Here is a 23,736-nt window from a genome sequence, read left to right as displayed (position 1 = left end):
GCCTGGCGGTATTCAGCGAGAACAGTCTTCCCCCGGCTCTGGCTCGCTTTACTCTGGGAACAACAGCAAGGAAGGCCTCCCTTGATCGCAGGTTCCTATTGGGATGGTAGGGGGTGACAAGATTTCTGTTGATCGCTGGGCTTGTATTCCAAAAGGTGCGATGCGCCAGGCACAGTGCTTTGAAGGCCACTCTCTGCCTCACTGGCAGCCAGTGGAGACTTTTTAGAGCAGGTTTAGCAGACTGAGTGCGCGGGATTTCCAGCAGGGAACGTGCTGCACAGTTTTGAACAACCTGTAGTTTTCGGAGTGTAAACTCAGGTGCCCCCATGTATAGGGCATTGTTCGAGTCCAGGCGGGACTGGATAAGGCCTTGGACCGCCACCTTTTTAGCTTCTAGCGGGAGCAACGGAAGAACCTTCCTCAAGGTTCTAAGTAGGCCAAAGCATGTGGCAGATAGTTTGTTATCCAACCACACTCCCAGGCTCTTCACGCTTTCCTTGGGGGTGGGGGGGGGACCCAGTGCATTGGGCCACAGGGAGGTGAACGGAACTGGGGAGGGTGGGCCTAAGAGCATGAGCTCCGTCTTATCTCCATTTAATTTAAGGGAGGAGTTGGTCATCCAACCCTTTATGTCCTCTAGGCAGTGTAACAGATCGGCTGAGGAGTGCCTGCTGTTCTCGGAGGCCAGCGAGACCACAAGCTGGGTGTCGTCGGCGTATGACACGATTTTAATGCCATGCGGTTCGACGACACCTGCCAGCGGCCTCATGTAAACGTTGAACAGCACAGGGCTCAGGGAGGAGCCCTGTGGTACTCCGCAGCTCAGGGGTTTGCTGGTGGATACTGTTACACCGTCGAAGATCTGAAACGACCTCCCAGACAGAAAGGAGTCAAACCACCTTAAAGCGTCACCTGAAACTCCGATGTTGTGGAGACGGTCCAGCAAGGTGGAATAGCTGACCGTATCGAAGGCGGCACTTAGATCAAGGAGGATCACTGCCACTGAGCCTCCTTGGTCCAGAATCCTTCTAGTTTCTTCGGTGACTGCTAATAAGGCGGTTTCTGTCCCGTGCTGTGGTCTGAAGCCTGTCTGGGATGTGTGTAGCAGCGAGTGGTCCTCCAGGAACTGCACCAGCTGTGCATTTATGTGCTTCTCTAGCACCTTGCTCGCCCACGGGAGAAGTGAGATGGGGCGGTAACTGGACAGGCCGTTTGGGTCTAGGCTGGGTTTCTTTAGCAGCGCCCGTACCATGGCCTGCTTCCAGGCTGTAGGGACAGAGCATGCAGAAATGGACGTATTTAGGAGATCCAAGATTACAGGCAGGGTGGCTTTACTTGCCTGCATCAGGATGTCTGGAGGGGCAGGATCACAGGGAGAACCTGACTTGACCGAGCGGGCCACTTTACTTAAAGTGTCGAGGTCGAGAGGGAGAAAATGCTCGAGCGAAGGCTGGTCTGGACGAGGAAGTGGTCTGAGGAAGAGTGGTTTGATCGCTTCCGGGGGAGTAGCTGCAGGTGGGAAGGTGGAATAAATTTTTAAAACTTTGTCATGGAAGAAATCTGCAAGCTCGTTGCATTGCTCCTGGGTTTTGATAGGGGGGGGAGCCGTATTGGCACTAGAGCATTGTTTTATGATTTGGAAGATTTCCTTGGGTTTAGATTTCGCTCCCAATATTTTCTCAGAGAAATAGGTTGCCTGGGCCGTTCTGATCCCTTCTTTATATGCTTTGATGGCCTCTTTATAGGAGGTCTTTTTTTCTGGGAGGAAATCTAGACGCCAGGCTCTCTCACGTTGTCTGCAGGTGCGTTTAAGCTGTTTTAGAGAGTCAGAAAACCAGGGGGCAGATTTATGTAGTCTCTTCGAGGAGGATTTGCGAAGCGGGAGAGTCGAGTCTAATGAGTGAGTGATCCAGTCTCTGTAGTTGTCATTTCCCACATTAGGATCTGGGCAGGGTGAAGGGCGAGTGGAGTCCAATTTATGCAGCCAGGATTCCAAGGGGAGTTTTGACCAATTTCTCCTGATGGTAACTTGGGGAGGTGCTTGGGGGGTTTTGTGTGTGGCCCAAGAGAAAGGGACCAGAAAGTGGTCTGACCACGGAAGGGGGATGGGTTGATCGACAGTTAGGTCCAGGCAGTTACTGAATATGGGATCAAGTAAATTGCCTTTTTCATGGGTCGGAGCAGCCACCAGTTGGGGGAGTTGGAGGGCTTCCAGATCTTCTAGTAATTCCTGTGCGATGTGGTCTGCAGGGGAATTGAAATGAAGATTAAGGTCCCCTAAAATCGTGTGGTTGGCGGACGTGAGGGTTCTTTCCGCAATGATTTCTGGCAGGGACCTGTGAAACATTTTTACAGGCTCAGGGGGGCGATAAATCAGGGTACCTGAGAAGGAATTGTTTGCATTGAATTATAAGCAGAATGCTACGCTCTCACAGTCAGGAATAGTGTCTGCTGTGGTACGGCATTGGTACTGGTTTTTCAGAATGATCGCCAGACCTCCGCCTCTGCCGACCGGTCTATCCAATCTGAGGATGTGGTAGCCTGCGGGTAGTGCTCGAGCCACGTCTGGATCGGAGTGGGCAGTGAGCCATGTTTCTGTCAGGAAGATTGCGTCAGGTTTTTTCTCCTCAAGCAACATGGCAATCTCAGTATGGTGTTTTGGTAGGGAGCGGCAGTTTAGTGCAAACATATGGAACACTTGTGCCTTGGCCGACGGAGTTTTGCGAAAGAGGTGCTTGCATCCCTGACATAGGCCGGGTAGTTCGGTGGGGGCATATGTATGAGGGCATTGGAGGGTAGCATTCCTACCTATATTGTGTAGGGCCGCCGATCTGTAGGTCCTGCTCTGGGCAGGGAGGGGGCCAGGGTTTGTGGCCCTGGGTCCCGGCTGGTCGCGGACGGGCGCAGACGGGCTTGCCTTAGGCGCGCCTTCGGCGCGCAAGCAGTGCTCCCGCTGCGCTTCCTGTAGATGCACATTTGTAGAGTGATGGGGCGTGGCCTCTAGTGGGCGTGTCCGGCGAGCGCGCCTGCTCTAATGGCGGCCGCTTTGTTATTAGGAATAGCGCGACAGCGTATTCACCGCTGTGTGCTTCAGGGAGTAGTTGGCAGTTTTAAAAATACAGAGCAAATAAACAGTGACACCACACAAAGCTTAAAACTTGGTTTTGCCAAGTGTTGGTTACAGTACCTCCAGCTCCCGGCTTCCGCCTCAGGACTGGGTCAAATGATCGGTCGTTGCGCTGAGGAGCAGCGTTTAAGTAGTCAAGGGGGCGTGGCCTCTAGTGGGCGTGTCCGGCGAGCGCGCCTGCTCTAATGGCGGCCGCTTTGTTATTAGGAATAGCGCGACAGCGTATGCACCGCTGTGTGCTTCAGGGAGTAGTTGGCAGTTTTAAAAATACAGAGCAAATAAACAGTGACACCACACAAAGCTTAAAACTTGGTTTTGCCAAGTGTTGGTTACAGTACCTCAGCTCCCGGCTTCCGCCTCAGGACTGGGTCAAATGATCGGTCGTTGCGCTGAGGAGCAGCGTTTAAGTAGTCAAGGGGGCGTGGCCTCTAGTGGGCGTGTCCGGCGAGCGCGCCTGCTCTAATGGCGGCCGCTTTGTTATTAGAAATAGCGCGACAGCGTATGCACCGCTGTGTGCTTCAGGGAGTAGTTGGCAGTTTTAAAAATACAGAGCAAATAAACAGTGACACCACACAAAGCTTAAAACTTGGTTTTGCCAAGTGTTGGTTACAGTACCTCCAGCTCCCGGCTTCCGCCTCAGGACTGGGTCAAATGATCGGTCGTTGCGCTGAGGAGCAGCGTTTAAGTAGTCAAGGGGGCGTGGCCTCTAGTGGGCGTGTACGGCGAGCGCGCCTGCTCTAATGGCGGCCGCTTTGTTATTAGGAATAGCGCGACAGCGTATGCACCGCTGTGTGCTTCAGGGAGTAGTTGGCAGTTTTAAAAATACAGAGCAAATAAACAGTGACACCACACAAAGCTTAAAACTTGGTTTTGCCAAGTGTTGGTTACAGTACCTCCAGCTCCCGGCTTCCGCCTCAGGACTGGGTCAAATGATCGGTCGTTGCGCTGAGGAGCAGCGTTTAAGTAGTCAAGGGGGCGTGGCCTCTAGTGGGCGTGTCCGGCGAGCGCGCCTGCTCTAATGGCGGCCGCTTTGTTATTAGAAATAGCGCGACAGCGTATGCACCGCTGTGTGCTTCAGGGAGTAGTTGGCAGTTTTAAAAATACAGAGCAAATAAACAGTGACACCACACAAAGCTTAAAACTTGGTTTTGCCAAGTGTTGGTTACAGTACCTCCAGCTCCCAGCTTCCGCCTCAGGACTGGGTCAAATGATCGCTAGTCAAAGGTCAAAGGTCCATCGAAGGCCAAAGTAAAATCCGACATTACAATATGCTGCAATCTCTTTGCATCGCTAAGCCTCACAATCAAAAAGAGCAAATCTCAATTGGTTCCGAAGCAGAACCTACTGTTCCTAGGAGCTTGTCTGGACACAGTAGGATGCACGGCATTCTTGTCTCGAGAGAGACAACTCCGACTACAGGCTTTGGCCATAAAACTGTCAAGAAAAAGGTCACTTTCAGTTCACCTATTTGCATCACTCCTGGGATGTGCTTTTCGGCCATCAACCTCATTCCATTAGCTCGTCTAAAGATGCGGCCTTTACAGGAAGAGCTACATCGTCAATGGCAACAAGCGACAGGCTCTTTCGAGGACACCATCACAGTCACCAACAGGATGGTGCATGTTCTTCAATGGTGGACACAGCTGAGCAATCTGGAGCAAGGACATTCTTGCAAACTCCTCAGGATTTCATTCTGACAGCAGATGCTTCCATGGAGGTATGGGGAGGTCATCTCCAGGACTTACAGGTGCAAGGAAAATGGTCTCAACAGCACAAAAAATGCCACATCAACAGTCTAGAATGGAAAGCCATTTTTCTTTCTCTTCAAGCGTTCCTCCCCAGGATAACAGGATCCTCAGTCCTGGTCAGAACGGACAACACTTACAGCATGTTTTATATAAACAAGCAGGGGGGAACGAGATCAGCAACATTGTCCAGGGAAGCCCAAGAGCTATGGCAATGGTTAACAATTCACAACATAACTCTCAAGGCAGAACACGTCAGAGGTCTCAATAACACCTTAGCAGACAAACTGAGCAGGTCCTCGTCAGTTTGCAACGAGTGGGAACTGCACAACAACCAATTGAACAAGGTGTTTCAGAGATGGGGCAAGCCAATGTTGGATTTATTTGAAATCCAACAGAACAAGAAATGCCGGTATTACGCCAGCAGGTACCCTCAACACGGATCAAGGGGGAATGCCCTGTCCATGCGATGGTCAGGTATTTATGTTCAAATCTTTTTATTGCGGTCCCATAAGTGGGGTAATTTTGACAGTGACATGAACACAGTGATAAGCCTACAACCCTGCCCGGGCCAACCGCGTCGTAAGGATTGCACATATACAGAGTAGGGGCGCATAATGAAGCAGTTCTTCAAGCATACTAGAATGCCTACAACCCAAAAGGGCCGGCCACGCCTTTCTTCGCTGTCTGCGCTATCTATATGTTTAGCAGTCACTGGCAATGATCGCACTGTCCCACGGGCCAGGTACAACCTAGGAAAAGGAACTGGTGACTTCGTAAGACCAAGTGGGCCCAAACAGTAGTGTAACATCCGAGAGGGAATCAGCAGTGAGAAACAGAGAGAGGGAAGAAGGAAAGAGGGAAGATTAGAGGGTGAGCGAAGAGTAGAAATAGCCGGGCCCAGGGCAGGAAGGTCAGCTCGTTTTATTGCAGGGTAGGTCTACAGTCTCCAATACATTCACACCACACTCTCTGGGCACTCTATGGAGGGAGCAAAGCGTCCTCCAGCAAACGCAGGGTTTGCTACCTCTGGGGCATATGGCGCGCGTGTTCTATTTTGCATAAGTATTTCACCAAAGGCTGCCATACTTTTCCAAAGCGAGTATCGCGGGCCTGCAGTCTAGCCGTGAGGAGCTCCATTGTTAGAACATGCTAGAGGCGTACAAACTATGCCACCGCTGGCGGCGCCTCTGTTCTCTTCCAGTATAGGGCAATGAGTTGCCTGGCTGCCCCAGGATTTGGAGCGCCACCATCCAGTCATAGCGGTTGAGCGCCAGAAGCCCAGGTGGCTAGATCCCAAGTAGAATTGTGCTAGCCGCATCAGGCAGAGGAAACCCCAAGACCCCCTTGATATGGCTCAGGACCTCCTTCCAGAAGAAGGTCAGTGATGGGCAGGTCCACCAGATGTGTAAGAAGTCCCCAGTCGCAGACCGACATCGCCAACACACAGGAGAAGAGGCCGGGAATATCCTGTGGAGGCGCTGCAGTGTATAGTACCACTGAGTCATCATTTTGTAGGCGTTTTCTTGCTGCGGGATGCTGCGGTAGATCTTGGGTATGTCGCGCCACAGACGCTGCCATTGAGCTGGCGTAATGTCGGTGCTCGAAAGGGACTGCCATCGGTTCTGGTAGCCATGGGAGGGCGGCGACAGGGGGTGCTGCAGGATATGATAAATTTTCGAAACCAAGCCCTTTGAATCAGGGAAGTAGCGAGCCAATTTCTCAAACGGTGTGAAGGCGCGAGTGGCCGCCTGATATGTCTCATCCCTCATTACCCAGTGTCTCAGTTGGATATACTGCATTTCGGCTTCAGGTGGTAAGTGGAAGTCCTACCTACAATGAGCAAACGATTTAAAGACGCCCCCGTCAAAGAGGTCCGCAAGTACTCTGCAGTTGCCTTGAGACCATCTGCGAAAAGCTCTGGTGCGAAGGGCCGGTGGGAACCACGGATTCCCTTCAATTGGGGTGTGGGGTGAGGGAAAGGTGGTGAGGCTCCGGCGCACCGCCACCCGATCCCAAATGTCCAGCACCGTTTTCGTTGGTACCGCCACATAGGCGCTCGGAGATCGCCCCGCCCTATGATTCCACGCCAGGTCCCAGATGGTATGTCCAGTCACGGCTCTATCCATATGTAGCCACCCCTTCTCACTTTCTGTGGTACCCCACTCTACCATGTAGCGGAGATGGGCAGCCCAATAGTACTCCACCAGATTGGGACACGCCAACCCTCCTCGGTCCCGGGACACCAGGAGGAGTGCCTGCGAGAAGCGGGGCCTCTTACCTTCCCAGACAAAATTCGTTAAGTCCCTTTGCAAGGCTCCTATATTATGCAGTGGGATGGGAGTAGGTAGGCCTTGAAACAAGTAGAGTATTTTGGGCAGGATGGACATCTTTATGGCATTTATTCTGCCCAGCCAGGACGGCACAAGTGCCTTCCAATTCCGCAGGTCCTCCAAAACCGCTCGTCTGCAATCCCTCCAATTGACATGCGTCCAGCCCTCAAGCGAGGGAGTCAACTGCAAGCCAAGGTATCGGATATGATGTGTCGTCCAGCGGTAGGGCGCTATCTGTTCCAGGTGGGCAATTTCTGCCTTTGGGATGGTGAGATTAAGCGCCCAGGACTTGGTATGGTTGATTTTTAAACCAGAGACGCGTTCAAATAGATAAAGCGTGGAGTGCAGCGCCGGGAGGGACTCTCGGGGTCTCGTGAGTGTCAAGATGAGATCATCAGCGAAGAGTGCTACTTTATGATCAAGACCACCTAACGGGATTCCGTGTATGCCAGGGGCCCGACGGATCATGTCAGCCAATGGCTCTATCGCCAAGGCAAATAGCAGAGGTGAAAGCGGGCACCCCTGCCTGGTCCCCCTGCCTATGGTAAATGGTTCAGTGAGTTGTCCGTTCACTCTTATCCTGGCCCGTGGCGCAATGTAGGGTGCCATAATTCTAGCGATCATCTTTGGACCGAGGCCGATCTTATGGAGGACCGCCCTGAGGAAGGACCAGTCCACGCGGTCGAACGCCTTCTCGGCGTCCAGGGAGAGGAGACAAGCTGGGATCTGCCAATGGTGGGCCTTGCCCACAAGATGTGCCACTTTCCTTACATTGTCAGCCCCCTGTCTCCCACGGATAAAACCCAACTGGTCAGGATCAATCAAGCCCGGCATGTGGGGGTCTAGACGTTTCGCCAGTATCTTTGTGTAAATCTTAAAGTCGGTATTTAATAGCGCAATCGGGCGGTAAGATGAGCACAGAGCCGGATCCTTCCCGTTCTTCAGTATCAGAGCAATCTCGGCCATCCCCATGTCCAGGGATGGGCCCCTTTCGTCCGTAAAGGAATTAAATAGCCAGAGCAGGTGGGGACCCAGCTGCGCCCGGAATACGCGATAAAAGGACAGTGGAAGGCCATCCAGTCCAGGCGTCTTCCCCAAGTGTAGCTCCTGCACCGCAGAAGTTATCTCCTCCTGTGAGATCGCCTCCTCTAAGATTTGGGCAAACTGGGGATGGAGCGCCGCGCCACTATAACTCCCCACCACTTCCTCTATGAGCTCAGGACGTGGCCTCTCCTCAGTGTAGAGGGTCTCATAGTAATCTTTGAAGGCTTCACATTTAGCTCTAGCCGTCGCAACTCTGGTACCATTCGGCAACTGCACGTTCGCTATGTGGGCCTTAGCGGCTCTGGCTCTCAACCGCCTCGCCAACATACTCCCCACCTTGTCTCCCTCCTCATAGTATTTTTGCTTCAACGCCACTAGGGAGGTTTCAGCCCTATTGGCGCGCAACAGCCTGAGCTGGCCCCTAAGGTTGGCCAAATGTCTCCTCGACTTCTGGGTAGAAACGCTCTGATCTTGTGTCTCAGCCTCCCTCAGTTCCCCCGTCAACTTGTCTTCCAATGCTCGCGCCTCTCTCGCCCTGGTTATCGTAAGGGACGTGATATGACCCCGTATCGTTGCCTTGAAGGCGTCCCAGACCACAGGGAAGGGCGTCTCAGGTAGGTCATTGAGTGCGAAGTAGGAAGTGATGGCCTCTCGGATGTTTTCAACATCCGCCGCATCTCGCAGGATACTCGGCGGGAGATGCCACTTCCTATCTCTGGGAGGGCCGGCCGCCGGGTCTTGTAGGAGCAATTCAACATGAGCATGATCAGAGATCGAGATGTTAGACATCTCCACCCCCAAGACGTCACGGGAGAGATCAGGGGATATGAACAGGAAGTCGATACGAGAATAGGAACGGTGAGCATGGGAATAATAAGAATATTCTCTTTTATTTGGGGAGAAGTAACGCCATGAGTCAAAGAGCCCAAGGTCCCAAAATCGCCTGCGCAATTCCAAGGACATCGCCCCAGCACCACTGAAAGAACCGTCACTCCGGTCCAGCTGCGGGTCCCAAACCAAGTTCAGGCCCCCCCCTACTATGAGCGAGGAACCATTCTGTGGCACCTGGTCTCTCAGGAGATCTCTAAGATATCGGTCCTGCGCCTGGTTGGGAGCATAAATGTTACACAAGGTGAGGTGTCTCCGTCCCACCACCACATCCACCCTGAGAAAGCGCCCGTCACCACTCTTGAAAGGCCTGTCCTCTCCCCGCCTGATGCCAGCCCTGCACAATATTGCCACCCCGCCTTTTTTGTGTCAGTAGCCGCCCAAAATTGGAGGGGATACTTTCGATGGGTCATGCGCGCAGTGCCTGCCTGTAGAAGGTGAGTTTCCTGTAGGAGAATAATGTCTGGGTTCTGACGGGTAAGGTAATGCCGCACCTGCCTGCGCTTATTAGGTGAGTTGAGGCCCTTAACGTTGAGAGACAGGATTTTCAGGGGGCCATGTACGCTCCCAGCTGTATTAGGCACCATCATAAGGTACTATCATTCCCACTGCCGCTGACCCAGAAACACCATTCATACCTCAGGCATACCCATACACACTACTCACACTTCAAACACACCTCCGCTCCCCAGCCCTCCCCATCAACCTCCAGCATCCCCCCTCCCAGGTCCCACGCTGAAGGAGAAAAGAGACAGAAAAGAATACAGAAGGAAATATAGGAAAGGAAGAAGAGAGAAAACAAAAACTTTCAACCAGAAAGGCCGGGCATTCAAACACAACAGTCGCGGCCAACAGGGCCGAAGTTCTCTGACCCCGTTACAGGGCATCCTACACCCGTAGGTTCGGACGCTCTCCGGGATGTCACTCCCTAGGGGGCAGGCCAGGGGGGCCGTGGTGTTCTCAAAGTATATTCGAACTTGGGGCTCCCACTGCTCCGAGCCGTAGTCACCGTGATCCAGGTTCACAGCAAACAAACTCTACGCAGCCCGAACCGCAAGTCAGCAGCGGGGGATGTTAGTCCAACGCACCAAGAGGGACGCAGTACGCCTGAGTCTGCGTTCAGGGTGTGAGAGATCCCCCCTCGGTTCCAGTCTTGTCACCTTCAAGGGAACAGATGTGGGCTATGAGGTCTTGTTTGGCCTGGCTGTGTGACGCCTCCGCAGCAGGGGGAGCCTGCCGGCGCCTCTGTACCATGGTCCAGTCCGGACCAGCCGGCGTTCTCTTTCGGTTCGGAGGTCGGGTTGGGCTCGTCGGGGGGGATGATGACATGTGGAGAAGCTGCGCCGCTTCGGTGTAGGATCTCAGGGCTCTGCGTTTACCCTCCCACTGAAAAATGAGTGCAAATGGGTGCCCCCATTGGTAGGCGATGTTCATGCCCCTCAATGTTTCTGTCATGGGGCGGAATGCTCGCCGCCTCTTCAGCGTGTTAGGCACCAAGTCCTGGTAGATTTGGATCTTGTGGCTTTTATATCAGAGGTCTGCCTGATCCCTCGCACGTTTCCATATCTCCTCCTGCTCTACAAAGAAGTGCACTCGGGTTAGAATGTCTGGGAGGAGGCCCGGTCTCCCCACAGGAGCCGCCACTCAGTGTGCCTGGTCAAATGTGGGGGGCGACACATCCTCATCCCCTCGCACCTCATGGAGGAGCTGCGCAACATAGTCCATAATGTCCTCCCCTTCCTCTCCGAGCGGAATTCCCTGGATACGGAGGTTGTTGCGCCGGCTCCTGTTCTCCAAGTCCTCCTGTTTGATCTGAAGGTCAATATTCTGCTCCTCGAGGGCCAGGAGGCGCTGCCATAGGTGTTCTTGATCCTCCGTACGCGTGTCCATCGTTTTCTCAAGGCCATCAACTCTGTCCCCAAGCTCCGTCACCTCCTTTCTAAGTTCAGTGACACAGGAGTGTACCTCAGACCGCAGGGATCCTATCTCCGCTTTGAGTTCAGTCATTAAAGCGGCCATGAATGCCTGAGTGACCGGCTGGGACTCCGTAGCAGCCCGGGACGGGCCTTCTCCAGCCGCCGGCGCCCCCGCCTTGCCCCACATGGCCACCACAGTGTTGTCCTTGGGGGCCGGGTCTGCCTTGGTGCCTTTATTAGAGCGCGTCATCGTCTCTTTCGTCTAGGCAGACCGGGGGGGGCAGCTCACCCCTGCACCGAAGGCGAGGTGGACCCTTAGCAAGCCGGAATAAACGCATCACTGCCTCCGCACGATCCCAATCAACAGTCAATGTCCGGGGGGAGGGATAGGCCCACTGGGGGCACCACACCGGCCAGACTGCAGCACAGGGAGCAGAAGCACCCAATTCACCAGGGGGACCTCGGTCTGGGCCACAGGCCCCCGGCTGCAGATGAACAGCGGTGGGCCCCCTCTCCCTCCCCACCGGCGAAGTCTGTGCAGCTCACCTCCGTTACACAGCTGAGTCTCCCTTCACAGAGACCCCTGGGGGACGCCTCCAGTTCTCTCGCTCGCTCGCCTCCGGTCGGCACCGGCCCACCAGCAGGTCCCCTCCACTACTCCATGGCCGTCCGTCGGACACTCCTCTGCAGCTTGGCGTCTCCCGCTCAGATCTCAATCTCGACAGGACCCGAGGAGGGGATTCCTATGCAATCTCACTGCCGCTCCTCTCCGTGGACGCACTTCCCCTGCCGCAGGCCACTCCACGAGGCCTCCGAATGCCCCAGTCACTCCTCCTCAGTAAAATGGCGGCCACTATACACTACGGGGTCTCCCCACACCATCGCCGCTCACCCCCGTCTAGGCCGTGTCTGCCGCTGGGGAGCCCCGGGCAGGCTACTGCCGTCTTCCAACTCCTCCACGGCGAGATGCACAGGGTTGCACTTTCCAGTCAGACCGTCTCCTCCAAGCACGAGGCTCTGAAAAATGGCGGGTCGCCAATCACCGGTCCCCTTCCAGAGGTCGCCAGACCTCGGGGGTAGATTCAGATACCTCCGATGCAACAGGAGCAGGGGCCGCCCTGGTCAAGCTCCCGGGGGGGCGGGGCACCGCTCACGATGGGGCGCTCACTTCCTCCGGAGCACACGCTGTCCGCACTCTGTGCCGGCCGCCTCCTGGGATCCAGACTTCAAGGCCAGGGCAGCACAGGCGGATCAGGCCGTTGGCAGGACAACTCTGGCGGCCTTCCGCTCTAGATCCCAGGAGCAGGTCTCTGTACCTCCTAGCGCCCCTGCACCATCCGGATCCTGGGGGAGAGTCCCATTTGACTGCCAGCCCCCGGTGGTTCCAGGGCACATCGGAGCCAGTCGCCCCGCACCTTCCGCACCGCGTATCCGGCAATCTGCAGGGGCCGGGCTGCTGCCGTCAGGGCCTCAAAATGGCGGGCGCCGCTCGGGACGATCGGTCCGTCTGCTCGCACTAGCCAGCGGCCGGACACTCAGCCACAATGTGCCCTCACCACCGGGGTGCCCAAGGGAGAGGTCAGATGCCCCCTGGACTGCTTTAATGGCACATATAGGCCGGCGGCAGCGGGAGCCCCACAAGAGCACGTCTGCTCACATCGCCGCTCAAGCCACGCCCCCGGTCAGGGATTTATGCTGACGCCTTTCCTCCGTTCCCTTTGATTCCACGAGTGGTCCGCAAGATGAAGTTGGGGAGTTGCCGCCTTCTCCTAATTGCTCCCAGGTGGCCTCGCCAGTATTGGTTTCAGGAGCTCATACTACTCTCACAGGAGCCACCGATCAGGCTGTTGGTAATCCCAACGCTACTGTCATGCAACGAGGGTCAGGTACTTCACCCAGACCCTCAATCGCTGAAATTGCACGCATGGCTCCTAACTTCCTAGAATTTGAACATCTCCAAATACCTCAAGACTGCCGAGACATTCTAAAGAAAGCAAGAGCCCAGAGTATATAAAAAACTTATCGTCTCAAATGGAAACGCTTCTGCACTTGGTGCATCTCAAACGCTTTACACCCTATAGAGGCTCCAGCAGAGAAAATACAGCCTTATTTATTGCATTTGGCGCAATCTGGTCTTTCTTTTTCTTCAATAAAGGTCCACTTAGCGGCCTTATCCAGATACAGGAAAATGGCTAACACTCTATCGCTCTGCTCTTCATCGTTAATTAAACAATTCATGAGGGGCCTTTTCAGGGCTTTTCCTCCAGTAAAGCCTTCACCGCCGGAATGGGAGCTTAACACAGTCCTCTCACAGCTGATGAAGTACCTGTTTGAACCCATCCATAAAGCTGACCTAAAATTCTTGACATGGAAGGTTGCTTTGTTATTAGCACTAACTTCCGCCAGAAGAGTGGGAGAAATTCATGCCTTCACTATAAAGGTACCCTTTTTGCATTTTCCCAGGAGTATGTCACTTTGCGGACGAATCCAACCTTCATACCAAAGGTGCCTTCCCAATTTCATCTAAATGAACCAGTCAAACTGAAAGTTTTCTTTCCAAATCCTACAACCCCGGCGGAAAGAACATTTCATTCTTTAGACATCAAACGATGCTTAAAGTTCTATCTCCAGAGAACCAAGACTTTAAGAAAGTCAGATCAACTGTTTGTAGCTTATGACCAGACTACATTGGGAAAAGCGGTCACTAAAGCCACAATTTCAAGATGGATAGCATCCGCCATTCAGTTCTGTCACATCAAGGCTAATCGACCATTGACAAGGTCTTTTCGATCTCATTCCACAAGAGCTGTGGCAGCGTCTGCAGCTTTGTTTGCAGGAGTGACGCTTGAGAACATTTGCCGTGCTGTGACATGGAAGAATGTCCACACGTTTACAAGACACTACTGCCTGCAATCAGCAAATCAAGCTGTTTTACGTCACCTGTTTCCATAAGGAGTACATTCAGGTACTAATGTTGGCTTATTTCATATAATATACATACAATTCAGTATATTGTTTATAATATGCAGACATATGTTAACATATTGTGTGTTCTATGGTGCTTAAAGCTCCTTTCCAGTAGGAAATTGCACGATTTCTATGTTGAATCTGAACATGATTTATTAATAGATCAATCTCTAGGCGATTGTTGGTTGTTAACTATACATTCATGGGGGTGCACTACAATAAGTCTCCCACCATCCGCAACCAACTTTGCCTGGCTTACTGCTTGCTATTCTGATTCAGGCATGTGAATCTATGAACGATACCCCAATACTGGATAAGAAAACAAGTTACTTACCTGTAACTTCAGTTATCCAGCATTGGTATCTTTCATAGATTCACATGCACCCACCCTCCTCCCCGGAGAGTCAGTTCTCTAAGTTTGGGATACTTGTTTCCCACTTGTGCTACGAAAATCTGAGGAGAGCTGGCTCTGCAGAGAGGATTCTAGAGGGTGCTGTAAGCTGATTGGTTGGAGCAAAGACTTTGGTCTTTGTAGCATAATGAGGTAGATAGGCTACTATAATTTAGGCCTCAGGCCTTTTTTAGGGCTTACTACTACAAAGTGCTTTTGGCACTGCTTTTTTATTTACCGTGGAATTCCCGCCTCGGCGCCGGGGAATGATTCAGGCATGTGAATCTATGAAAGATACCAATACTTGATAACTGAAGTTACAGGTAAGTAACTTGTTTTCAGCTGGCCCTTAGTCTCTTTTGAAGATCTTAAAGAGAAGTTTGGGATAGACGGGAGAGACTTCTTTAAATATCTTCAAATAAGGGACTTTTTATTTAAGAAGGGTGACGGACCAATCGGTTTTTCTAGGAATACCATAGTTGAAAAATTGGAAAAGAATAAGGACCTTTCCATTCGGGTTGTCTATAATATTTTCAACTTCCTGATGGAGGATGATATGGAACTATGGGCATCAAAATGGAAGAGGATTGGCACATGTGAATATACATTCCAGCAGTCATTTAAAATGGCACAGAACATTCTAATCCCGGCTCGGCTACAGGCACAATATTATAAGACCTGCTTCTCATTTTATTATACTCCACATAAGATAGCCAAAGGGGAGAGTGGGAAGGGGATATATTGCCCTTGGTGCGCTATATTTCAGGTAGATCTTCTTCATATTTGTGCTCCCTGTAGTATACTTTCAAAGGTATCAAAGGTTTCTAGTTATCATCAAATTTTATAAGGAAGCCTTGGGAATAGAATGCTCACCTTCACCAATCCTATCCGTGCTCGGGTGGGGGGAAAAGAACTGGGCAATGAAGGTCAAGAGTTGGTGTTTATTGGGATGGCGATGTTTCGATTGTGTGTTGCCTCTGCTTGGTTGTATCCCATCCCCCAGGATTTCAACAGTGGCTCTCCCCATTTCTGGCTACGTACAAGCTAGAAAAAGCTGCTTATGCAAGAAGAGGGATTCAAGCGCAAATGAAAGGTTTAAGAATCTGGACGCCATTCTTGGAATGGGTAGAGGAAAATCAATAGATTAGGTGTGATGTCATATTGCAATGTATTTGGGTTGTAATGAAGGAATCTGTATGAAATATTTGATGTATGTGATTTTTTGTTGTAGATGTGTGCAAACATATTGAATCCATGGCTCTTACCAGCCCAGGGGGTTGGTTGAAAATTGAAAAAGTGCACAATTAACTCCAGGATGAATTCATAAAATGTATTTATATGTCTATAACATTGTGCAGAAAAAAGTATTTTAAAAAATATATATCACGTCAGCATATGCAATGTTATACTTCCACTTATGTGGAGCGCCGCAGTGTGTGGCCTTACACACACACATGTTTACAAGGCAGAGTATGCAGTCTTTGTACACCCACTCATGTGGAGGGCCACAGGGCTCAGCACATACACTCTCATAAGTATACAAGGGAGAGAATGCAGTCTTTGTACTCTACTCATATAGAGCTCCACAGTGTACATCCCCTACACTCTGTGTCACTCTAATGGTTATGTCACAGTAGGTTTTGATACAGGGGGTAAAAAGTGCAGACTAGTGGTTCCACGCAAGGATGGTGTGTACAGAGCTCCCTGACACAAGCAAATGTTAAAACATAGGAATATATGACTTTCTGACCCTTCCCTCTCTCTTTGTTTTTCAGAGAAAGCCCGTTCTCCGCCTATTAGCCCTAGTAGCCCTAATAGCAGTCCAGGTCTCTCAGTTGGATATATCGTTGACATTGTGATTGGCGTGCTAGCGGTGTTCATCATTGTGTAAGTGTGCATAGAGACTCGTGCCAAGATATCTCCATCTCTGGCTTCAGTTCACCAATGGTTCCCAGCTGTTCCTGAGTGTTTCATTTCCGGGATTAACCCCTCTCACCTTCATCTTCAAGGTCTGTCTCTAGTCCATCCTCAGTGTTTCCCTTCTGGGATTAACCCCCTCTCCCTTCATCTTCAGGCTCTGTGTCTAACTCTTCATCAGTGTTTCCTTCCTGGGATTAACCCCCCTCTCCCTTCGTCCTCAGGATCTGCCTCTAGTCTTTCCTTGGTGTTTTCTTCCAGGGATTAATTCCTAGCTCCCTTCCTCTTCGGGGTCCTTCTCTAGTTCTTCCTCCATGTTCTACCGCTTAAACCGTCCCTGTTTCACTTTAATATCTGCCTCTGCCACTCTCCTCTGACCCCCTAATTCATGCCTATCTCAACCTTTGAAGCAGTCACTAGGGTCACCCTGCTATAAACTGACTCTCACCAAGAAGGTTTATCTCTAAAGATGCAGGGTGCAAGTGCCTTTATTCGTATGACCGCTTTGCTTTGTTTCCACAAGAAGGTCCCTGTTCTTTCTCAGGGATTTGATCCTTCGCATCCGATGTTAGCAGATGGATTGTGCAGGATAGGCTGGTGCTGCTGCACAGAATAACAAGCATTGGCATAGCCAATAGGTCTCGCCTTTGGGACTTTATACGTTTTTAGCCATGCAGCACATTATCCCCAATCACTTGCCCACCCACTCCAACATTACATAGCATACTGGGACCAGTAGGACCAATCTTATAAGGAAAGTGAGCAGACAAGGCCTACTCTTGTTGTTTACAAATAACAGAACTGCAAGAAGCACATCATCAGACATGGGCCAACTTAAAATCTAAGCAGTCTTCAGAAAGAAAAAACTGCATAAAACTGTTAACAACCACAGACGCTATTTGCCCTGTTGGTGCTAGGATGGTTCCCATGGAAAAGCAAGTCAGAGTTGGCGTTCTTTAACCATCCAACGGTGTTCCATCAGAAGAGGTTTACAGAAGTTATCAGCTGCCAACTGGCCACAAAAGCAAAATTAAGGTTTTTGTCCCTGACCGATCAACATAAGGTGCCAAGGAAAAGAAGAAAATGTATTTACAGGCAGAGACTTTCAAGCTCTGGGACAAGGAAGCCCAACAATGGACAATCAACTAAACTGGTAAAGACTGACAAATGAGCTGCATATTTTATTTCAAACAGAAAGGTGTGCCTCTTCTCAATAGTGCTGCAAGGATGAAATGCTAAACACAGATTTTTTATTCCGGGGCTTTAAGCCACACCCTTAATTACATTGGCCACACCCCTTTGAGACCGCCCAGTTTTTAACCCCACTTAAAGCCCTGGGTAAGACACAAAAGACCACGAGTATCTAGGAGAGACAGCAGAGACAAGGAAAGTGCGTTGGAGCAGGGGTCGAAAGGAGACATCAGCAAGTAGAGGCGGAAGGGGAAGGAGAAGGAGAAGGAGAAAAGGAGATGTGAAAAGGATAAGAGACGGGGCAGAGACCGGGGAGCTTGAGGGGCAGCAGGCAAAGAGGAAGGAGCGGGAACAAGGAAGTGTGGCTCCAGCCTGCAAGTGTCGCCGCCGGACGCTGGCCAGCCCTTGTGAAACTTTAATGTATTATTTGTGCTAATAAAGGAGTTGGGGAAGGAGGCGCCTGGACGGGGGAACCAGTGAGACACTGCAAGAAGCTGATGGGGAAGATGGGGGTTGGGAGTGTAGAATAGATGTAGAGAGAACTTATTGTAAAGTAGTAATGTCCCCTTCTTCTCCACCCCTCACCTCTGTTTCCCTACAGCTCCACTGACCTCGTCCTCACTTTGGCCATGGCCACCTGAGAAGTTTATTAAGCCCTCTAGCCACTGAAGGGGGGAGCTTCCCCTCACGGCACAAAAACAGAATGGAAAATAAAAAGCAGTCTAAACCAGGGTCTATGGAGTAACCATCAACACATGAAAAACCCGTTCTCTAAGACAAAGTGTACTGGAATAGAGTGTGGCATGTGACATTGGTATGCATGGATAGCAACCAACACATTTTTAATTTGGCTGCTCACACCTAACGAATAATAAAGTAATTGCAATAGAGGTCTGCCTGTCAATTTGAATAATTTTTCGTCACATATGTAGTTTATTCATCTATTACTCTACTGCACTTACACAGTTCAAATTTTCTTTGTTTTGGACACATTTTCCCTTTTTTTTGGGACAAATAACTGCCGATGATGAGAACAGTGGATTGACCTGGTGAGTACCTACCAGTTACCCCGTTGGTGGTTCGCCCGTGAGGTGCCATTTTGTCCCGCTGCACTTTTTTCACCAGTACTTGGTGGCTGTGGCTTAGTCTAAAGTTTTGTGGGTACACTGAATATATTGTACAAATTATAATTCAGTCGTCATTCAGCTTCTAGGACTGTCATTTGGGAAATGGACCTTTCTTTTTTTAATGATCGGCAAAAGAGTGTTGCAAATCACTATATAATATAAAAAGAAAAAGAATAGGGGGTTTTGCTGTAATTTTAAATTTAAGCGATAGTTACGCTCCGCAGAGTAGAAAACCAAAGCGACAGACACACTCTATTCCAGTATACTTTGCCTTAGAGAGCGGGTTTTTCATGTATTGATGATTTGTGAGTGGAGGGCAACCCGTAGTCTCTTTTCACCCTCTAAGCTCCTTTTTGAATATAATCTATGGAGTAACCCCCAGGGGATGCAGGCCTGAGAGGCTAAGTGCAATTTCAGATGCACCCCAAACAGACCCATCGCCCCTCCGGGGACAGTCGGATGGATTCATGTGGTGGAGGAAGCCGAGGGGGCTCCTTGGCTGGGAGAGGAAGGAAAGGGGGAGGTCAGTAGCAACAACATCAACTGATTCCACCCTACAAGGAGCAGATATGAAGGGGTAAAAAACAGGTCCTTCCCACGTGTGCCCAGTGCTTGAGTTGAAGAGGGTGCTGGATCACAAGACCTTGACGAGACATGAGCTGGATACCAGCTTCGCAAACAATGGACCATTCTAGTTCTACCTGCTCCCCCACCACCCCTTTCCACAGCAGCGTGGTGCAAGCGGAGCAAGAACTCGACAGATGCTTGAGGAGAAAACAAAATCTGCAGCTAGCGGGGTCACAGGCTGCATCGTTTGCCAATTTCACTGAGAAAACACTCATGTACCCAAATCGGGCAAATAAACCCCTTAACAAAGGCAAGGCGGGCTCCAGTTACTATCTGCTGTGGTGGGGGGAAAAGATAATTTTGCGTGCCCTTAGCTGCCACACCTCAACCCATAATACAATTAGAGGGCCCTGCACATGCTTTTCCCCCACCCCTCCACCCCGTTTATTCCCTCTACCAATGAACGATCTCCAAAAACAACATGATAATGCAGCAAATATATCATTGTTGAGCGTTTCCTGCAGGAAGTCCCATGATTGCGCGCGGAACTATTCACCCTCTACTAGATGTTCTGAATGTGTCGCATATTTTCACTCGTAAACTACTTCAGTGAGAGACGCTTCAAGATCCAATTATGAACACATCGTATCATCCTAAAAATAAGGAAGGAAAGCCTGGTGGCTGCCCACAAGAAAATGTTTTCATTGTGTTCCGTTTACTTTCATCTGTGCCAGAACAGAGCTCAGGGGCCAATAAAAGCCCCAACCGCTCACACTGGGCTGCCACCCTGGTGCCAGAACAGAGCTCAAGAGTCGATGCCAAGCAGAGAGTGCCACCAGAAATACAATATACCCTCTATACTCCCTTGATAACATCCCTATGTGTCTTTCTCAGCTTCCCCCAAAACACAGCAATCATTTTACATCATCACTAGCAGTTGTTGCAGTTAGAGTTTATAAATAATTGGGTGGGTGCTGGTGTGGGGGGGGTGTTAGGAGGGAGCCAAGGGAAGGGGAATTTAAGCCTTTGCATTTAAAGGGTTTCTTTATGTGAGGAAGTGGAGGTGGAGGGGGAAATAACATGCCCGAGGGCATCAGAAGCTCAATAAGTACATTAGTTAATAAATAAAAAAGCAAACCATTTTCGGGCTGCGTTTCAACAATGATGGTGAATGTGGACATGTATCGCCCGTTAGTGTAGCAAGTGGAGGAGCACTGGCGCTCTGCCATATTGTGGGAGTGGGAGCGAGAGAGGGACGTGGGACTGATCAGGGATAATGGACATTGGGGAATGACGGTGCATGAGGCAAAGGGTCACAGAAGGAACAAGCGCGCGCGGCCACACTAGTTGAAAACAGATGGCCTCGGCACGCTACTGCTCGCTCCAGCAAGGTGGATGCCAGCATAAGCACAAGTGCTTGACAAGAGCAGACCGATTTCTAAAGGTCATCTCCTAGAGCAGCGCTTGCAATCTACGCTAGACTCCACCTAAAAATGTGAAATACATTTCAAAAGACTAAGGCTCATTTAGAATCAGCAGAAGAGTGATGGTGGCACCTATATTCATTGAACCATCATTTGAGTAGGGTAAGATTTTAGAGATGTCTTGGCCTGGATGACAACATCACAAAATAAAATGATGGATGGGGTGATGGAACTTTTCAAACACTCACCCCTAGTCACAGATCTGGGTTTAATCCATTGTTAGTTTGCTCGAATCGCCACCCCAGTTTGGACCCAGCCGTAGCAACTCAGTCTTGAGCCTGCTCCATATAGGAACAGTCCAGCCCAAACTGCCAGGCCAGGTCCTCTCTGGACTGGAAACAAGCAGGCTGGGACTGGTTTTAGGGTATCACCCCTCATCAGCCATGTCTGGATGACATCAATATCCCTGGCAGGCAATGACTAAGGAGAGCTTTGGTTCTTCTTCAATCTGACACCAGGATTCAGCCTTAGACTTTTTGAGTAAAGCGTACTCTGTAACTTGGACAAGGCTGAGGTCAACCAACCGTTCCGCATGGCAAAGAGTGAGGTTCTACAACACACGCAGAAGATCCCAAGAGTGTCTCCTCAGCCTGGGAGTGAGGTCAAAGGCACCGGGGCTCCTGAGAAAGTCAAAATGAGAAGCCTTTGCCAGACTCTGTCACAAGGACTCCACTGTGTGCAAAAATTCCCATCATGCCTTGCGATGCTCTAAACACACAGCCATCAGTGATCATCTGCACATAAAGAAACTAGAGCCACCCCATGGTCTGAGTTCATCATCCCACCTGTCCCCCACTAGGAAACCACTTACAGAGATGCTGGATTCCTAAACGTGTGTGCCGAGATGTGTACCCTTGTCCCAGATTTACAGTATTGTAATGTTACCCTAACGCTCAAATGTGAATGGACAACTTTACATCATGGACATATAGCTCTGGCAGTAACTGTGAGCACATATATGTATGGAAAACTGGTACAATTATTACCATTACCGGGACATATTCCACCCTCACCGTCAAATCCTGGAACGGCCTTCCCCTCCCTCTTTGGACAGCATCGTTTCTGGTGGAATTCAGGAACAGATTCAAGACCTAACTCTTTGACTGAGACTAACAACCTAGCGCCTGGATACCCTCACGGGTGAATAGCGGTGCTGTACAAAAACAGATTGATTGATTTATTGACCACAAGTTATTCCCGATTGATGAGCTGAAACCCTGACTCTGGAGCTAACCCTGCACGTCTACAGTGAGGTAGCGTTGTTACCCAGTGAAGGCACAGCTCCTGGGGTCCCACAGCTCTCCGCAAGCAGCTGACTGCCATGGATGTAAAAAATGCAAAAACCACAGTTGATGGACAGAATGCAGAACAATGTCATACATTCACCCCAGTACATAGATCTGGGCCTAAATCCATCGTTTTTTTGCACTCCACACCACCCCAGTTCAGACATGGCCATATGCAAATCAGTCTGACCCTGTGCCTCATGGGAACAGTCCAGCCCGAACTGCCAAGCCATGCCTTCCCTGGACCGGAAACAAGCTTCCGAGGACCAGTTTCTGGCATTCCAGCCGTCTTTATCCCGGCTTGCTTGAATCCAGTGGTGTGGAGAGCATGGGACTCACGTCTGAGCATACCCATCCTACTCGGGGTGACAAATGCAAAAACCACAGTTGATGGACAGAATGCAGAACAATGTCATACATTCACCCCAGTACAGAGATCTGGGCCTAAATCCATCGTTTTTTTTGCACTCCACACCACCCCAGTTCAGACATGGAAAGTATAGCAGAGGTATGGTTAGGCTGGTGTAAGTTCCTTCAATCACTGTCAACCGTCCAGAGATGCCATCAAAAGGAACCACACCTGAAATGGAGTTAAATTATTACGGATCTGTATTAAATATACATAACAAACCTTTTCTTTGTGTTTGATGTGCCCTTTTCTCAGATAAATCGTCTCTTTTTAATGATTTCTGATTGGGAACTCACCGCTAATGTTCAGTGTGGTGTTTCAGGCCCCTCACTGGCACCTAAACATTCTCTTTGGCAGTATATCAGTCACAAGCCACCTGGGTCATGTCAGAATAGCAAGGACAAAAATATCGCCCTCCAAGAATATCGCGTTGTGTAGATTAACTATTGGTAACTCCACATCTGCTCATCCTCAAAACATAGTGATAGTTGATGCTCTTCCATTTACAGTCACTTAGAAGCATTAACACTGGATACTCTGATGGAAAAATTCACCTGTTCCCCCTAGAAATTGTCATTATAGAGCGCTTATTGAAACAATATGTTGGATTTTTCTTTTTTTAATTTATCTAATGTGAACTAGACCCAAAGGTATCAGAGCGCTTTACATCAGCACCAGTTGCCTTACAGACACATTCATTTATGTAAGGCACAGAGAGAAGTGATTTGCCAGGAATCAAAGGATGTTAGGCATCCCTGCCGAGACTCAAACCCAGTAACCCAGCTTTGAGGACGACCTCCCTAGCCGTTAGGCCACACATGCGATTTACACACTTGTGAAAACTCTGGCACTACCACTTCAACATTATTTACATTACCAATCACTTCTGCATGTCAGCCTACTCTATTAAATGTATAGGTGGGTCCAAAAGGAGAGTTCCTCTACTGAAGATATTGTCTCTCCCCAACAATGTTCATTCTTGGTGGCTTTGAAGTTCAGCTGCAGACAATCCCTGGAGAAGGGATCTCCTTTGATTCCTATATCACTTCTCCAAGATCACACGTTTTGATTTGTTCAACATTTTCCCACATACTGCTCAGATCTTTCCCTTATATTGCAGTGTGAAACTAGTCTGATGTATTCATTTGTGAGACTCAGTTGTGTAATTGCTTCCACTCTTACATGAACTGTACAAGGGTATTTGAAGTGTACTCAGTCCGGTTTCAGCTGCTTCTGGAGGTTCTCTCTTGTCCCTTCTACTGGTTTCCATAGGCACCCCAATGACAACCAGGTGCAACTTCTCTGTGGTGCATTTGCTGTGGAGGACTTGAGTTCTCAGTGCAT

General features: G+C 50.2%; 1 protein-coding gene across 1 annotated transcript in view; it reads left to right on the top strand.

Annotated features, from left to right (window-relative positions):
• LOC147706624 (cell adhesion molecule CEACAM21-like) overlaps nt 1-23,736 on the top strand; it is a gene marked incomplete at its 5' end in the record, with an annotated part of 213,849 nt that overhangs the window by 63,121 nt on the left and 126,992 nt on the right. Inside the window, one exon of the mRNA XM_086929107.1 lies at nt 16,187-16,298. Coding sequence (XP_086785233.1) covers nt 16,187-16,298 — 112 coding nt within the window. The remainder of the gene's footprint in view (nt 1-16,186; nt 16,299-23,736) is intronic.

Source organism: Lissotriton vulgaris, chromosome 7 (assembly GCF_964263255.1).
Source record: "Lissotriton vulgaris chromosome 7, aLisVul1.2, whole genome shotgun sequence".
In the NCBI taxonomy this organism is placed as follows: domain Eukaryota; kingdom Metazoa; phylum Chordata; class Amphibia; order Caudata; family Salamandridae; genus Lissotriton; species Lissotriton vulgaris.
Note: the sequence above shows the minus strand (reverse complement) of the source record. Positions and strands in the feature narration are given on the sequence as shown.